The 14583-nt window shown below is 31.0% G+C and overlaps 2 protein-coding genes across 2 annotated transcripts; both read right to left on the reverse strand.

Moving 5' to 3' along the window:
* Nucleotides 1-1949: 1949 nt before the first annotated feature.
* Nucleotides 1950-5055, reverse strand: LOC118049617 (probable RNA helicase SDE3). The gene is made up of 3 exons (XM_035059658.2): nt 3853-5055; nt 3282-3503; nt 1950-3125 (listed from the first exon to the last, which is right to left on the reverse strand). Exons 1-3 carry the CDS (start codon nt 4720-4722, stop codon nt 2145-2147), a joined length of 2073 nt encoding a protein of 690 aa, XP_034915549.1. The 5' UTR covers nt 4723-5055; the 3' UTR covers nt 1950-2144.
* Nucleotides 5056-8317: 3262 nt separating this feature from the next.
* On the reverse strand, nt 8318-10833 carry LOC118049618 (F-box protein At1g11270). The gene is made up of 2 exons (XM_035059659.2): nt 10694-10833; nt 8318-9893 (listed from the first exon to the last, which is right to left on the reverse strand). Exon 2 carries the CDS (start codon nt 9817-9819, stop codon nt 8635-8637), a length of 1185 nt encoding a protein of 394 aa, XP_034915550.1. The 5' UTR covers nt 9820-9893; nt 10694-10833; the 3' UTR covers nt 8318-8634.
* Between the last annotated feature and the right edge of the window lie 3750 nt (nt 10834-14583).

Below are 14583 nucleotides of genomic sequence, written 5' to 3' on the forward strand. Positions count from 1 at the left end.
GTTTGTTGGACTTTCCGTTCCTCCTTATAATAGGGTGTTTTATGTATGGAAAATGAGCTGGAAAATAACTTATTTATTTTTGTTTATTAAAATAATCTTTTAAAAATTACTAAATTTTATAATTTTTTCTTTGCAATGATTTGTGTAATTTCAATTTTTTAATGTAAATAATATTCACAAAAGTCAGCAAATATAAAAAATTTTTAAAAAATAAAACACTAAAAAATATTATTTTAATACATTTTTGAAGAAAAAAAAGCGTTGTGAAAAGTAACCACAATCACATTTTCAAATTCTTTTAAGTTTATAACTATATTCAACTTAATTTTTTTTTTGATATTTTATAAACTAGATATTTGACCAATTTTTTTTTTTTTTTTAAAACTTATTTGAACGGATTAGACATATTAGGTTAACCAATATTTTTATGAATATTTAAAATATCAACATATTAGATTTATATTGTTAATTTTCATAGGTTAGATTTAATTAGAACTAAGATTTGGGCTCAATAAATTAACATAAAACCTGTTATAAGATGTAACAAACAATTTAGGTTTAATATATTAATTGACTAAAATGAAAGAACTAATTGGAAAATACAGTTAGAACATATAAAAATAAATTGAGTTTGTTGCTATGGAATATACCAGTTGGGTTGGGTTGGGATGGCCATGTTTTTAAAAATCATGACCTGCCACCTAACTCATGATATCTATTTTTTAGGGTTTTTACTCTATTATTATCCGTACTATTCACATTATCTAATTTTAATAGATTAGGTTAAGTTAGATGATATTATAGATAAATTAATTTTTTGAACACCCTTCCTGCTCATATTACCCTATATGAACAATTTCATAATTTTTTTTTCAATTTCATTTGTTTTTTTTTTTTCAATATCATCCTCACTCTTTTTAATAGTAGTTCATGTTGTCTTTAGATTAGCCAAGTTGATAGGATCACATCGAGATAACTCCTACATAATTTAATTTTAAATTCAAGTTAGGCAAGTAGTGAAATTTTGAGGTTTTTATGCTAATTTCATTAATTTTTCTCAATTTTATACTAATTTTTTTTTTACCGATCAATAAAATTACCTTTTAAATAATTAAGTTAAGTCCTTTTAAATAATTAAGTTAAGTTGATTAGGTTATATCAAGAGTTGTGAGACATTTTAATTTTAAATTTGGGTTACTCAAGAAGTTTAAATTGGGCACGTTGTGAAATTGCTGCTGCTATGTCGTCTTCTTCTTTTACCACTAAGCAGAAACCACTGCCAAAGGATAGAATCAAGTTTGTGTCAGAGATTGAAGATCAAATAGAGGAGCCTAGGTTTTGTGCAGACCAGTTGACTTGGCCTTAAGAACTTGTATTTGTATGAAAATGGAAACAAGTTCTTTTATTTTATGTTCTAGTTTTCTTGTTCCTCTCTTTAACCTTTTTTTTTTTCCTTAAAAAAAAGATGTTAGAGAAGTAACCTGTAACCCTTGTTTTTTGAACTGACAGAAAAGAGTAAGCCTCTCTTTCTATGTTTATACACACACACACACACACACACACACACAAAATTCATGAATCTGTTAATTATAACTTTGATTTCACAGCAGAATGTTTTGGCCTTGAATCTGAAGGTCTTATATGAGATGGTGATTTTAACTCCATTTGCTGAATCCTGAATGCAATGGCAGGGCAAAATGTTACATTACACGCCTTGCATCCAATTTGTCTTTACAGTTTAGGCAGATGAAGACCAATCCATAACCCACAAAACATCAGAAATGCAGAAACCGAAACAAATGCTCAAAATTATTGGCATAAACAGCAAAACAATGAAAACCCAAGATCAAAATTTTAAATTCTCTACCTTTTAAGTATATAAAAAAAGAACTTTTTAAGTGATTAAAACAAAACCACCACATTAACAGCACTACAACAGAAAGCAATAAACCACAAGAAAGAAAATTATTCTACTTGAATTTTTCTAGTCAAGCAAACAAATACATCAATCGGAAAATTTGAGTCAACTTACAGAAGAACTCTCTTCGTATTTCACTCATATACACAAGACCAGGCAATGAGAAAGCTTACAGGAAATCCAATGAGTTAAGAGTATCATGGCGTTGCAGATATGGAAGAACACCTTAATCATAAGATACAGATGCAAAGCTATAATCACCAACTGATTCTTTCTCGGGATCAACCAGCTGTGTGATAAACTTTGGAAGTAAACTCTGGTATGGCTTGCTATCGCGAAGTCTTTCAAAGTAGGATCTCTTTAGTCCATTCTCCCTTGCAATGTTGGAGCGAACCCAGCCTGACTGGTTTCTTGGTGCACCAGTAACTATCACTGCTGTCTCCTCACTAGCCAAATTAGCCAGAGGCACCATTGCTTCTGGCTCAGTAGCTGATGAAGCATCAACCAAAAAAATATGACTAAAATGACCAGCAGCTATCCCTTCATTACGCAGCCGAAAGCTACTAACAAAAGTAGACAAGATTACTCTAAATTTCCGGAGCTCCTGAAGAGATGGACACGTAAAACACTCCCCTTTGTAAGCACACGATGGCAGGATGTCAATAGGCACCCCATCTATCTCTCGAAAAGCAGCATTTGCTCGAAACATATCTGACTCTGGAATGTCATTGTTTAAGCTTTGCATCAGCATATCACATGTTCTGTTAATGGGTGCACATATAAGAATCCGAAGCTTTGACGAGGTTTGATAAATTTGGAGCACTGCTTCCTTGACTACCAATCCAGTCCTTGATAGTTGTTTTGAAAACTTTTCTAAACAGAGTGGACCTTCAACAAGATAAGGCGGTGGTCCTTGGAAGCTCAAAATCTCACGAACTGCAGAGCTTTGATACACATCAAGTTTATGATTGCAAAAGTGGAGAGGTGTAGAGATTGGGAATATCTTTTTGGAGACACAATCAGGGAAAAGAAAACTTTTAAATAAAGGATCTGAAGCCGCTTCAATTGCTTGGTGAGCCCTTTTCAAACAAACTCTGTTAAATGAGAAGCTAACATCATATTTACGGGTTGAATGATGCTGCAAAAGAAAATCTTCACCAAATTCAACCACTACACGAGTGCTCCTCTCCACACGATATATAATACCCTGGTGTGAATTTGAAAACATTAACGATGTCAATAAGTTGACTGCACTAAATGAAGCTCAAGTTAAATAATGCTTGATTTCCACCATCTGCTTCATCCCCAAAGTAAAATGGCATACTTCACAGCATATGGTAACTAGAAAGTTGAGGATGCTAACCTGACATGGCTCGGTCTTTTGACCTGAAGGTCGTGCAAAGGCAAAGTCTCTGGACAAAAGAAACGGCCGCCTCTCACAACAAGAGTCAATCTCAAATTCTACAAAGATCTTATCATCCTTCTCATAAGTTTCATTGAGGTATTCATTCCTGCGTGACTTCTTAATGATTTCTGCACGTTGCAACTTGAGAGTAATATTCTCCAATTTAAATTCACTCCATTTCTGATTCAAACAAGGCACACAATGATCCAGATCTCAGTGCACAAACAAGAAATTTGAAACCAGAAAAATTGTACTCTATATATAGAATGCAACAAATAAGAACTTCTAAACTCTTCACTCAGCACCTTAGGAAGCCCTTCATTTTGCCTCCTTTAAAACCATAGCCATTGAAAAAAGTTTGGTCAGCCTTCACTCATATTTCAGTTTGTAGATTACTTCAAAATGTCACACTCTCAATGATCATCATGAACAGCAATTCAAATGTTGAGGTAACAAGTTTTCACAAGAAGCTTTTTTTTGTGAAAATAGTGCTCTAATGTATATCAAAAGGAACACATTTAATCAGTACCTCAACGTAGAAGTCTTCGGCATACAGAAGTGCTGCAAAATAATCCTTGTATGTCGAAAGAGACAGCGGTTCATTAAGAACTCGAGGCACCTTGTCTCTCTTGATCAAGTCCTCAATATCCTTAGGAATCGCATAAATAGGTGACACACCCTTTTGAACCCACATGTAGCTGACCTTTGTCTGCTCATTAATTGAATCTGGGGAAACCTGAGACAGAGTTGGTTTGAAGGATGGGGGCTGTTTAGAGGATGATGAAGATGGTCCTGGGGAAGATGGTCCTGGGGAAGATGGGGATGCTTTAGGCGAAGATGGCGAAGGTTTAGAAGATGAAATTCCTGGTTTAAGGAATGATGGGAGTGGTTTGGGAGACGGAGATGGATGGAAAGCGGTAGGATCAGCTTTATGGGATGATTTTGATGAAGAAGTTGAAAGTGGAGGTGGAAATGGAGATGATGTGAATGACAACGTTGTAGCTTGAGGGGGTGGATTCGACGAAGTTGTTGAAGGTGCAGGTGGAGAGGGTCTAGAAGAAAATGTTGCCGGTATATGTAAGGATCGAGGTTGATTAGAAGATGATGTTGGGGGATTAGGCCATGAAGGTGTTGGAATTGAAGAAGGTGAGAGAAATCCTGATGAAGATTGAGGTAATGCAGGGGAAGATGTAGGTGGATCACAGGAAGATATAGGTGCATATGTGTAATCATTGGAACCCAGAAGTCTATCAGAGATTCTTCCCACAGACCTAGTGAATCTTGATCCAACATTTGATGAATTACTTGTTGACCTTGAACCTAGCACTTCAAGGAGATCTTCTTCATGTTCTTCTACACAACAAAGCACACACTTTAAGAATTCAAGATACCCAGACATGTTGACTGACCTTCTGCAACAAAAACACACCCAAATACTTAAAGTTGCTGTTTGGTTCCAAGAAAATAACAGCAAAAGTTTCGATCAGGGATTGCCTTCTCCACGAATTATTTCCCTAGAACACCATGGGTGAAACTCCCCTAGTTTGGTGTTCTTTGATACTTGCTAGCTAGAAAATTGGGGGACTGGGATTTTTAGAAGAAGAAAAAATAAAACTTGGAAAGCACGCAGTATCGTATCTGGACTAAACTCTAAACAGAAATCTTGTGAGATGATCAATATAAGTGATGAGATGGAAATGAATTTACTGGTGAACCAAAAAATATATGAAAGAAAGGACTGACTGACTTATTATATTCTTGAAGCAAAGACCGAAACAGTGGAGTAGAGCTGCTTCTGATACTGAAAGTTGAAAAGTCACTACCCTGTATTGATACCTATTTTTTTAAAAAACAAAGAAACGTTACTGTACAATGTTAGGATACCAACCCAAATTGTATATTTAGACGTGAAACCCACCAGTAAACTGAGGAAAAACCTTAGGTTTTTTGGCAAGCTTTTATTTTTTGCTAGGGTTTATTGTGATGGATTGGTATCTAGTTGGAATTATTGAATTTATTGGTTTTCAAATAAAAATATTGAAATAATTAGCATCCAAAAATGATTGCTAAATCGATTAATATCCAATTAAAATTACTGGATTTGTTGACTTCTAAATGGAGATGTTGTAATAAGTAGCATATAAATAGAATTGTCAGATTGATTGATATTTAATTGGGATTATCAGATTTTTTGGCTTTAAAAATAAAAAAGCCAAAATAATTGACATTCAAATAAAATTGTTGGATTGACTGAATTACTGAATTTATTGGTTTCCAAATGAAAATGCTTGAATAATTAGCAACCACAAGGGTTTGCTGGATTGATGGGTAGTCGAATGAGGATTTTCGAATGAATTAGTATCCATGATAAATAATTTGATTAATTGGATATTAAGTAGGATAGCCAAGTTGTTAAATCATTCAAAAAAGATGATCTAAAAAACTGAAGATGATATTAAACATCGAAATCTACCTGACTAGTTGTTGAATGATTAAAATAAAAAGAGTAAATTATAATTAGGAATGAATTCGTTGAGAATTATTTTAAATCATGTTTAATCAATATTGACAATTAGTATATTCCCATGTTAATCCTTGTTCCAGATCTAGGATTGTTAAGAGTAATCTTTTGATTGATTAGAATTAAAAGGGTAAATTATAATTACAAATGAATTCATTGAGAATTATTTGAAGTTATGTTTAATCCATATTGACAATTAATATATTGTATTGTTAATTCTTGTTCTAGGTCTAGGATTGTCAAGAGTAATCTTTTGTTATTACTTTCCTATTTTAGTTAATAGGAGGAGTTTGTATACAATTTTATGTTTACATATTATGAATTATAACTCCTTAAATACTTTTCTTGGTATGTAAACTAAAGTATACGAATTCTAATGTTATAGTAGAAAAGAACTTGTATTTAAAGTAGTAACAATGTGTTTCTTATGCCCATTCCTCATCATTTAATTTTGCACTGTTTTAGTAGTGTATTAAATTTTTTATGTTAAAATAATATGGAGGGATGTTGTTAAGATATTGATGAGATGCGATTCTTAATAAAATGAATCGATTATTGAGTTTGATAGTGTTATTATATTGATGTCGATACTTGAAATTGTCAAATATTAGAAGAAATTTTATCGAAATTTTAGTAGGGATTATGATAATTATAAAGGAGTAAAGCTATAAAAAAATTTACTCTAGTTTTAATAATTATGACTTGATATTTTGTTAGAATTTTTTTTTTGTAAAAATTAGAGTTGTTACATTAAAGATCAAGTCTCAACCAATAAAGAGCATCCCTTCTTTGATATAGCTTGTTTGAGGAAAAATTATTGCAGAATGGAAGGGCCACATCTTTATATAATTAATGTTTTATCTCAATATTGAATTTATTTATTTGTATTAAGTTAATTTAATTTTTACATTACATGAAAATAAAATTGATGAAATGATTTGCAGGTTCACCTTGCATGTTCAATCACCTCTCAAATGAAGTAGTTGTTTGAAGAATCATTGTTTCAATGTAGTCAGCTTCATGATAATCTTAAATGGATGAACATGTTAGATGCTTGGTAAGGAAATTTTAAGGTTAGATAATTAAATAATCTTAACTTTGAGTTACTAATTTTTAAAATTTTAAAAACTAATTAATGTATGAAATCAATTAAGAATTTGGTTGGACAACAATAACAATGTGCTTGTCAAAAAAGTGTGGGAATACTACAATGCAACTAGGTAAGTTTAAATCAATTAATGTTATACTATTGTAAACTTATATTCTATAATTTCTTTATCTTATTTTTGTTTAACAAATTTCTATAATAAATTGTGTGATTTTGGTATGATGCCTATAAAAAAAACTATTAGAAAGCTAGGTCTAATGACGTTGAGAAGTTAAAAAGGATATAAATTAAGGTATGTCATATAGAGTAATTGGGCATTGTTTCAACAATTTATGGAAACATAAATTTTTAGAAGGCGCTCCCGATCTGATATACAAAACACAAACAAAGAAATTCATGGTTTGATGTCTAGCATAGCGGAGGAGTAATTTCTTGTGTCAACCATGCAAAACATATTGTAAGAGCTTGTTGTATATTTATTTCTTGAAGTTTTAATTAAATATTTATTGATGACTTTTAATAAACAATTTAATTTGCCGGAAAAATAGCTTGGATGTGAATCAACTCTAATGAAGATATATGAGGAAACTCATATAAAGAAGGGGGATAGAGGGAAAAAGAGAAAGAGAGTGTTTAGGAATTTGACTTGTTTTTTATTTATTATTTTGTAAGAGACTATATAACACCAATATGATTATAAAATTTAATGAAGACATTTCTACTCATTCTCTTTATAATCCTCGACTGTGTTTGAATGTTATTGCAAGTGATGGACCTAATGGAAACAAGACTTATAGTATACCTATGATATTAGTCGGAGAAATGAGTGGGTTGAACTATTTGAACCATAAACACATCATATTCCAACCCAAGCAATAAAGCATCACATAATTTGATGAATTGGTTTTAAAAAAATATTTTGAAACTACCGTCTATTGATATTTAAAATACTAGAACATAAATGAGAGAAGATTGAAAGCATATTTCAGAGTAGAAATAATGGCAGAACTCCAACAAAAAAATAAGTTATATTGGGCTCATATAAATGCACATGCAGGTATACTTTTCCTCATTTTTCAAAACCTTTTCTTTGAAATTTTAATGTATTGTTCATATTGTTTAAAAATTGATTGTGTATGAAACATTATTTATCTTATTGTTGTGAACAATTTAAATGCAATGTTTTGTACAATTACATTTTGTTTTGAATATGCTAACTTTTGTCCTTGAAGACTTGTTTTAATTTATTTGTATAATCATAGTTTATGGGCTCATAAGAAGAATCATCATGTTTTTCACCAAAATCGTATTTACCTAATGAGTTGTGAAATATATAGTCTATCAAATGGGATGCCTCCAACAACATTATTGCACGGCCAAAACCATGATAAGATCATAGTACAATCAATCACCATTCCCAAAGAACAGAAGAAACAAAAGTGAACAGCAGAATGGACAGCAACTAGTTCCACATTTGAATTTAAGTTATAAACATCAACCGAGTCTCAAATTCTGCAATAACTGAAGAACTATATTAGTATTTGATTGTGCAGTTGACCCATATGGACAACGGCATCCAATCTACACCACCCATTTGCTAAAAACCAAGCTACATAATGTGGCATTGCCGGGTTTGGAACTATGAAATCCAAATCAATTTCCCCATTCACCAGAAACCAAGTTTATGAGCTCTTTAACACAGGAAGCTGACTTTGAACTGAAAGGAGCGCATTAGGAGAGACGAAAGAGGGCTTGAAATGAGCAGTGTTGAAATGGTCAGGAAGGCCATGGATGTCTTGGTGGAAGTACCGCACCTTTTCAGGGACAAAACGAGTAAACCAATCCTTTTTGACATTGTTGTTATCTGTAATGCATACCTGTAACATGAAACTCTTGTGGCTAGGCTGAGAAATTGTTTTATAGAAAAAGTACTTGTTCCAACATACATATGTATCATGCTCCTCTCTACAGTTGGCAGAAAATCCTTTGGCCTTGTTCCCAGCTACTTCCCAAATTTTAATCATATGACTGTTATGTTCCACTATAGTTAAAGATGCCCCCAAGACCTGTAACTCATAACATTCGTGAGAAAAGCACAACCTATGAAAAGGAATGGTATAGAAAGTCTCACTGCTTAGATCAAATGCAAGAATAGGTTCTTCGATAGTTTTATCATCTATTATCCAGTGGAGAGATCCATTCCAAAACACTGCAGCATCCCAATCAGATGTGCATAGATTTTGTGGGGCATTCAACTGTCTCCACGAACTTTCTCCAAGAGTAATTATCTGGAACTTGCTGAGATGCTTATTGCTGCTAGTTCTATAGTCTCGAATAACTTTGTACTTGCCTGATGACTGATCAAAGCCAAAAGCAAGCTTATGACGGACGAGATGTGCTTTTGACCTGGATAATGGTAATATCACACTCTCTTTTGTTATTGGATTGCATATACAGACAGGATCTAGCCTTTTTTCTGAAGCCATGCAGAGTAATCCATCGCAAAAACATCTGACTCCAAGGGCAGGCAGCTTAAACTTAAGACGAGTGCGGCACTTGATTTTCTCAAGTTGAATCTCCCTAGCCTTAAGATCCTCGATATCAACTAAATATAGGCTGCTCATATCAATTTCGCGTTGTGATTGGACAATAAACCGACATGGTTTATTCTTTGTCACACCCAGTTGCAAGCTGATGAAGAATGGACTTTGGATCATCCTACACCAACTCTTACAAACACTTCTAAATCTAAGAATTGATTCCACTGGAAGTCTTGCCAAAACCTCACAAAACATCTCAGGCGGCAAAATGGCTTCCCCTTGTGCATCATCATTGTAATTGTTCACACGTCTTCTCTTCGACTTCATTAGAAGATAAACAAACTATGATGTTCCAGTGAAGTCAAAATTCTTGCAGCAAAACCCTACTCTTGCTCATAAATCTTCAGAGAAACATAAATCAAATTGCTCATGAGACATCATAACAGTATTCAAACATAAGAAAACAATCAAATTGATGCAAAGTTATATAAATACTAAATACCCAATGCAACCTATATGAATCTACATCAGCAACAGATGACATAACTGCGATTCACCTTTGATGTAGTGAATACCCATCCATTTACTTCAAATCAATTTCATTAACAATCTCAATCAAAACAACAACACAAGTTTTCTTCTTCAATTCACACAAATTTCTCACAACAACAAAAGTAAAGATCAGATTTTAATTCAACAAAGTAAGGACAGCTCACATTTTCAACAATTTTTTACTGTAGAGAAAAAATTCACACATAACAGTGTATCATCATCCAGATTTAGAGACTTCCACAATGAAAGAAGCTATCTTTAAACGAAGCCATCATCATACAAAAAAAATAATCAAAACCCAATTGAATCAAACAAACACAGCGAATGTTGTAACATTATCTATAGATTCATAAGAAAAAAAAAGAAGCAAACTTTTGACCAACCACAAAACATACAAGTAGAAATATCAAAACCCAATTGAACTACACAAACATCATGCCGATTTACATGTTGAGACAATGAAAAAGCAAAATTTTGACCAAACCACGAACAGAACACGGAAATAATGAAAACCAGTTGAACCAAACAAAGATTGAACAAACACAGGAAGTGTAATACTGTAACCAATTCAGATCATGACCCAGAATTCATTAACAGAAAGAAGAAGAAAAAAGGCGTAAATACATGTATACGTGTATAGGCATCGTACCTGGGTTGGTGTTGATGCTCTCAGAGAGAGAGAGAGAGAGAGAGAGAGAGAGGGGTTAGGGGCCTCGGGGGTTTTTTGGCATTATTATGTGAAGAAAGAAAACTTTAAGATGTTGAAGTCTTGATGATTAAAAAAAAAAAAACAATTTAAAATTGTAATCTGAATTCGACCCTTTTAATATATCGTTTTGTTACAAAAATCAATTAAATTACTGTTGACGGGTTTTTTTTTCTAAGGTGCGCGCCTCTAAAATAAACTTTGAAAGTTAGGAGCTGTTGAGCTAAAGGATAATTAAAAAATTACATTATAATAATAGTTATAATAGAATATATTAAAATGGATAGGTAAGAAAATAAATAAAATCAAATTGTAAAATAAAAAGAAATCTTGTGCTCAATCTTACATTCACATTAAAATATACTTCTTAGTCCACTTTTTTTTTTAGTCCCGATAGTTTTTGAAATTTTAATTTTAATTAATTTTTTTTTAAGTTCAAGAATGTAAAATAAAAGAGACAAAAATCATTGGATTACAACTAAAGCAAGAGAAAGTTGTTAGTTGACCATATTTCAAAAACAATAAAGATTATTCTTTATATTAACGAATTTTATTTTACAGTGAATGTTTTATTGAGGTGTTTTGAATCTTCATCTTGCCTCAAAAAATTAGATTCGGGTCCAGAGAGGATTTCTTACTAATTTAATCTTCTAATCTTAGACCTTTTTGGAGGTTTGGGTTTGATAAATTATATATGTTTTAAGAGTATTTATTAGGTGTTTATAGATGAAAATGAATTAAAAATTTATTTTTAGACTAAAAGAACAACCCTTGTTTTCCTGAGCACCATTGTGAATGCTTGAATCTTGGTAGACAAACGACATGTTATATGCCTTTATTTTTTTTAAATAAAAATATTAGGGTGGATAGGCAAAAATAAAAAGTCAGGGGCACGAGCCTAGACTTGTAGGCTCATATGAATTGACTTCTTTGTTAATGGGTGAGGTGCACTGGACCAAGCACTTGTACTCCTTTTAAAATTTGATTTTTTTTTATTTAAATATAAATTAATTAAAAGAGATTAATTAAGTGTAAGTGTGACATTCAGTTTTAATTGATATTATTTAAAATAAATAAATAAAACTAATTTTTATGAGTTTTTTTAATAGAATATCATTTAATATATACTTAGTTTATAAATAAGATTGCAATGCTTTTTTTTTTTTTTTTTCTAATATTAATGGACATTCTTTCTATAGAACCTTACTTAAAAAAAATTTTCCTTTAGTTTTATTCAATCACTTTTATGTGCATGTTTTTTTTTATTGTCATTTTATTAAATAAAAATTGGTCTCAGAAAAAAAAAATATTTTAAACACAACTGGATCCATGATCCTTGTTTGAAGATGATATATTTATATCTACATCTATTTATAAAACTTTTCAATTTAACATTTGGTTAAATGTCATTTAGTTTTTACTTAGCATTCACATAAGATGATAACATTTTTTTTCTAATATTAGTAGGTATTGTTTTTGTGTAACCTTGAATAATATTTTTTTAGGATAATTACAAAAAAAAAAAAATTATACTTTAGTTTGTTTTTTGTTTTCCATCTAAGGTTTGAGAAATTATTATTTCTCTTTATGGTCAACGAGACAAATAAAATTATTCAATCACTTTTCTTCTTTAGTCTATTTCTTGCTATTTTTTTCTTTAATTTTATTCAATTACTTTTATGTGCATGTCTATTTTATTATTGTTCTATTAAATAAAAATTAGTCTCAAGAAAATATGATATTAAATACAACCGAGTCCAACTTGTGTTTAAATATGAGATATCTATATCTACATCTATGTAACACCTCCAGTTTCTCTCTCTCTCTAAAAACACAACACTCTCACATAAAACACTAAATTTGAAGCAAGATCTTTGTTTTCTTATTCATAATCTCTCCGTATGAGTATTAAGAGCCAAAAACCTATTATTGGTGTTAATTTATTCTATCTTTTTCACTAGGGAATGTAGATAAAAGTGGAGAGGTAAGTTTTTTAAGTGAATCTTGATTGAATGACATGTGTATGAGTTTATTTTATGCTAAAATTAATGGTTAATGGTTAAAATATTATGAATATGCACTTGATTTAATAAAACAATGAATAATTTTTAATTTATCCTAAACCTAATCCTGAAGCTTTGAAAACCCTAAACTATTGGATTTTGGCTTGACAATCAAGAAATTAGATTGTTCTACATATGTTTTAGGTATATTTTATATTAATTATGGACATTGCTATTGAAATCATGAAAACCCCTAATTTTATATATTAGGGTTATTGTTTTTAAAGCTATAAAAACCCTAATTAATTGGTTTTTGGCTTGATTGATTGCAATATTAAGTGTTGTAGTAATGTTTAAATTATTGTTTATACTTGTAATGTATGCTTTGTGAAGTAAACATCAAAAACCTTTAATTTGATAAATTATGGTTATTATGAAAAATGGTATAAACACCCTAATTAATTGGTTTATGGCTTGATTGATTACAATATTAAGTGAATGTTTTTTAAATTAAACATTAAAACCCTTAATTTTATCAATTAAGGTTATTGTTCACAATAATCTTATTGTTTAAAATTAGAGTTTAACATGTATGATTGCTAGATTGGTCTATAATTAGGGTTACTGCTACATAAGTTTTTAATTAGGTTTATATTGTTTGTAATGGCACAATACAAGAAGCCATTTATTGTTATTCACGATAGCATCATATCACTTGTTGAGAAAGGTTGATGCTATAACTATATAGCTTATATATGCATATTATTCATATGCAAACAAGTTTTTAACGTAAACATGTATGGTTTTAAAATAAATAATGACAAAGAAAATCAAATATTTGACTATGCATCAAAGTTAAAGATGATGAATATGCATGAAGAGGAAGAAAAAATACATACTTATATTAATGCTGATGATGCTACTGCTTTTGTAACAAAGAGGATGCTAAGGTGTTTCACTAGTAAGGTTGAAGGTAGTCAAAGAACTAAAGTAAAATACTTCAATAAGGTTGATGATGTTCCTATCAGTAATGAAGGTGTATTAGAGTTTAATGTAGATGATTTAGATCTTTTTTATGATGATGTTGATGATGTTGTTGTTGGCAGGAATTTTAATGATGACAATTTAGGAAATTAAAGAACTGAAAGTGTAATTTTGACATTAGTAGCGTGTATGATAAGGGTGGTGATAAATAAACAAATGATGAGGAGAAGGAAACATATGATGATTATATTGCTTTTAATAAGAAAGGATATGAATTTGTTAACGAATAAAAAGATAAATGGATTGCTAGCTTAGATGGTGATGTATGTTTTTGGTAAAAGTTTGGAAAAAGACTTAGAATTAGAGGATAAATGGAAGATAAATATTAACGATGATGATGATAATGTTGTATTTAGTTTAATTATCAAATAATAGTTGTTCTTAGGGTTTTTAAGATTAAAAAAAAAAGATGAGGAAGAAGCAAAAGAAGTCAAAGGTTAATGCCATATCTGATTTTAAATGCAAGACATTTAAAGTGGGAGTTGATGGATCAATGAAGTTCTGAGAATGTCAAATCTTTCATAATGTCAATAATTTTAAGAAAGTGTTGAGAAAATACAAAGTTAAGCATGAGTATCATATAAAAATATACCTTAATTAGAAGGAGAATGTTACAACAACATGTTGAGGTATTGGTTACAAGTAAAAGGTTTATGCTTCATGTGTTCATGAGAGCAATACTTTCATAGTTAAAACTTTTAAGGATAAACATACTTGTATCAAACCTTCCATTATAAAAGCTATCAATTCTACTTGGATTACAAATAAGATACTACCTGTTATTAG

This window comes from Populus alba, chromosome 7 (genome assembly GCF_005239225.2).
Source record: "Populus alba chromosome 7, ASM523922v2, whole genome shotgun sequence".
Taxonomy (NCBI): Eukaryota; Viridiplantae; Streptophyta; class Magnoliopsida; order Malpighiales; family Salicaceae; genus Populus; species Populus alba.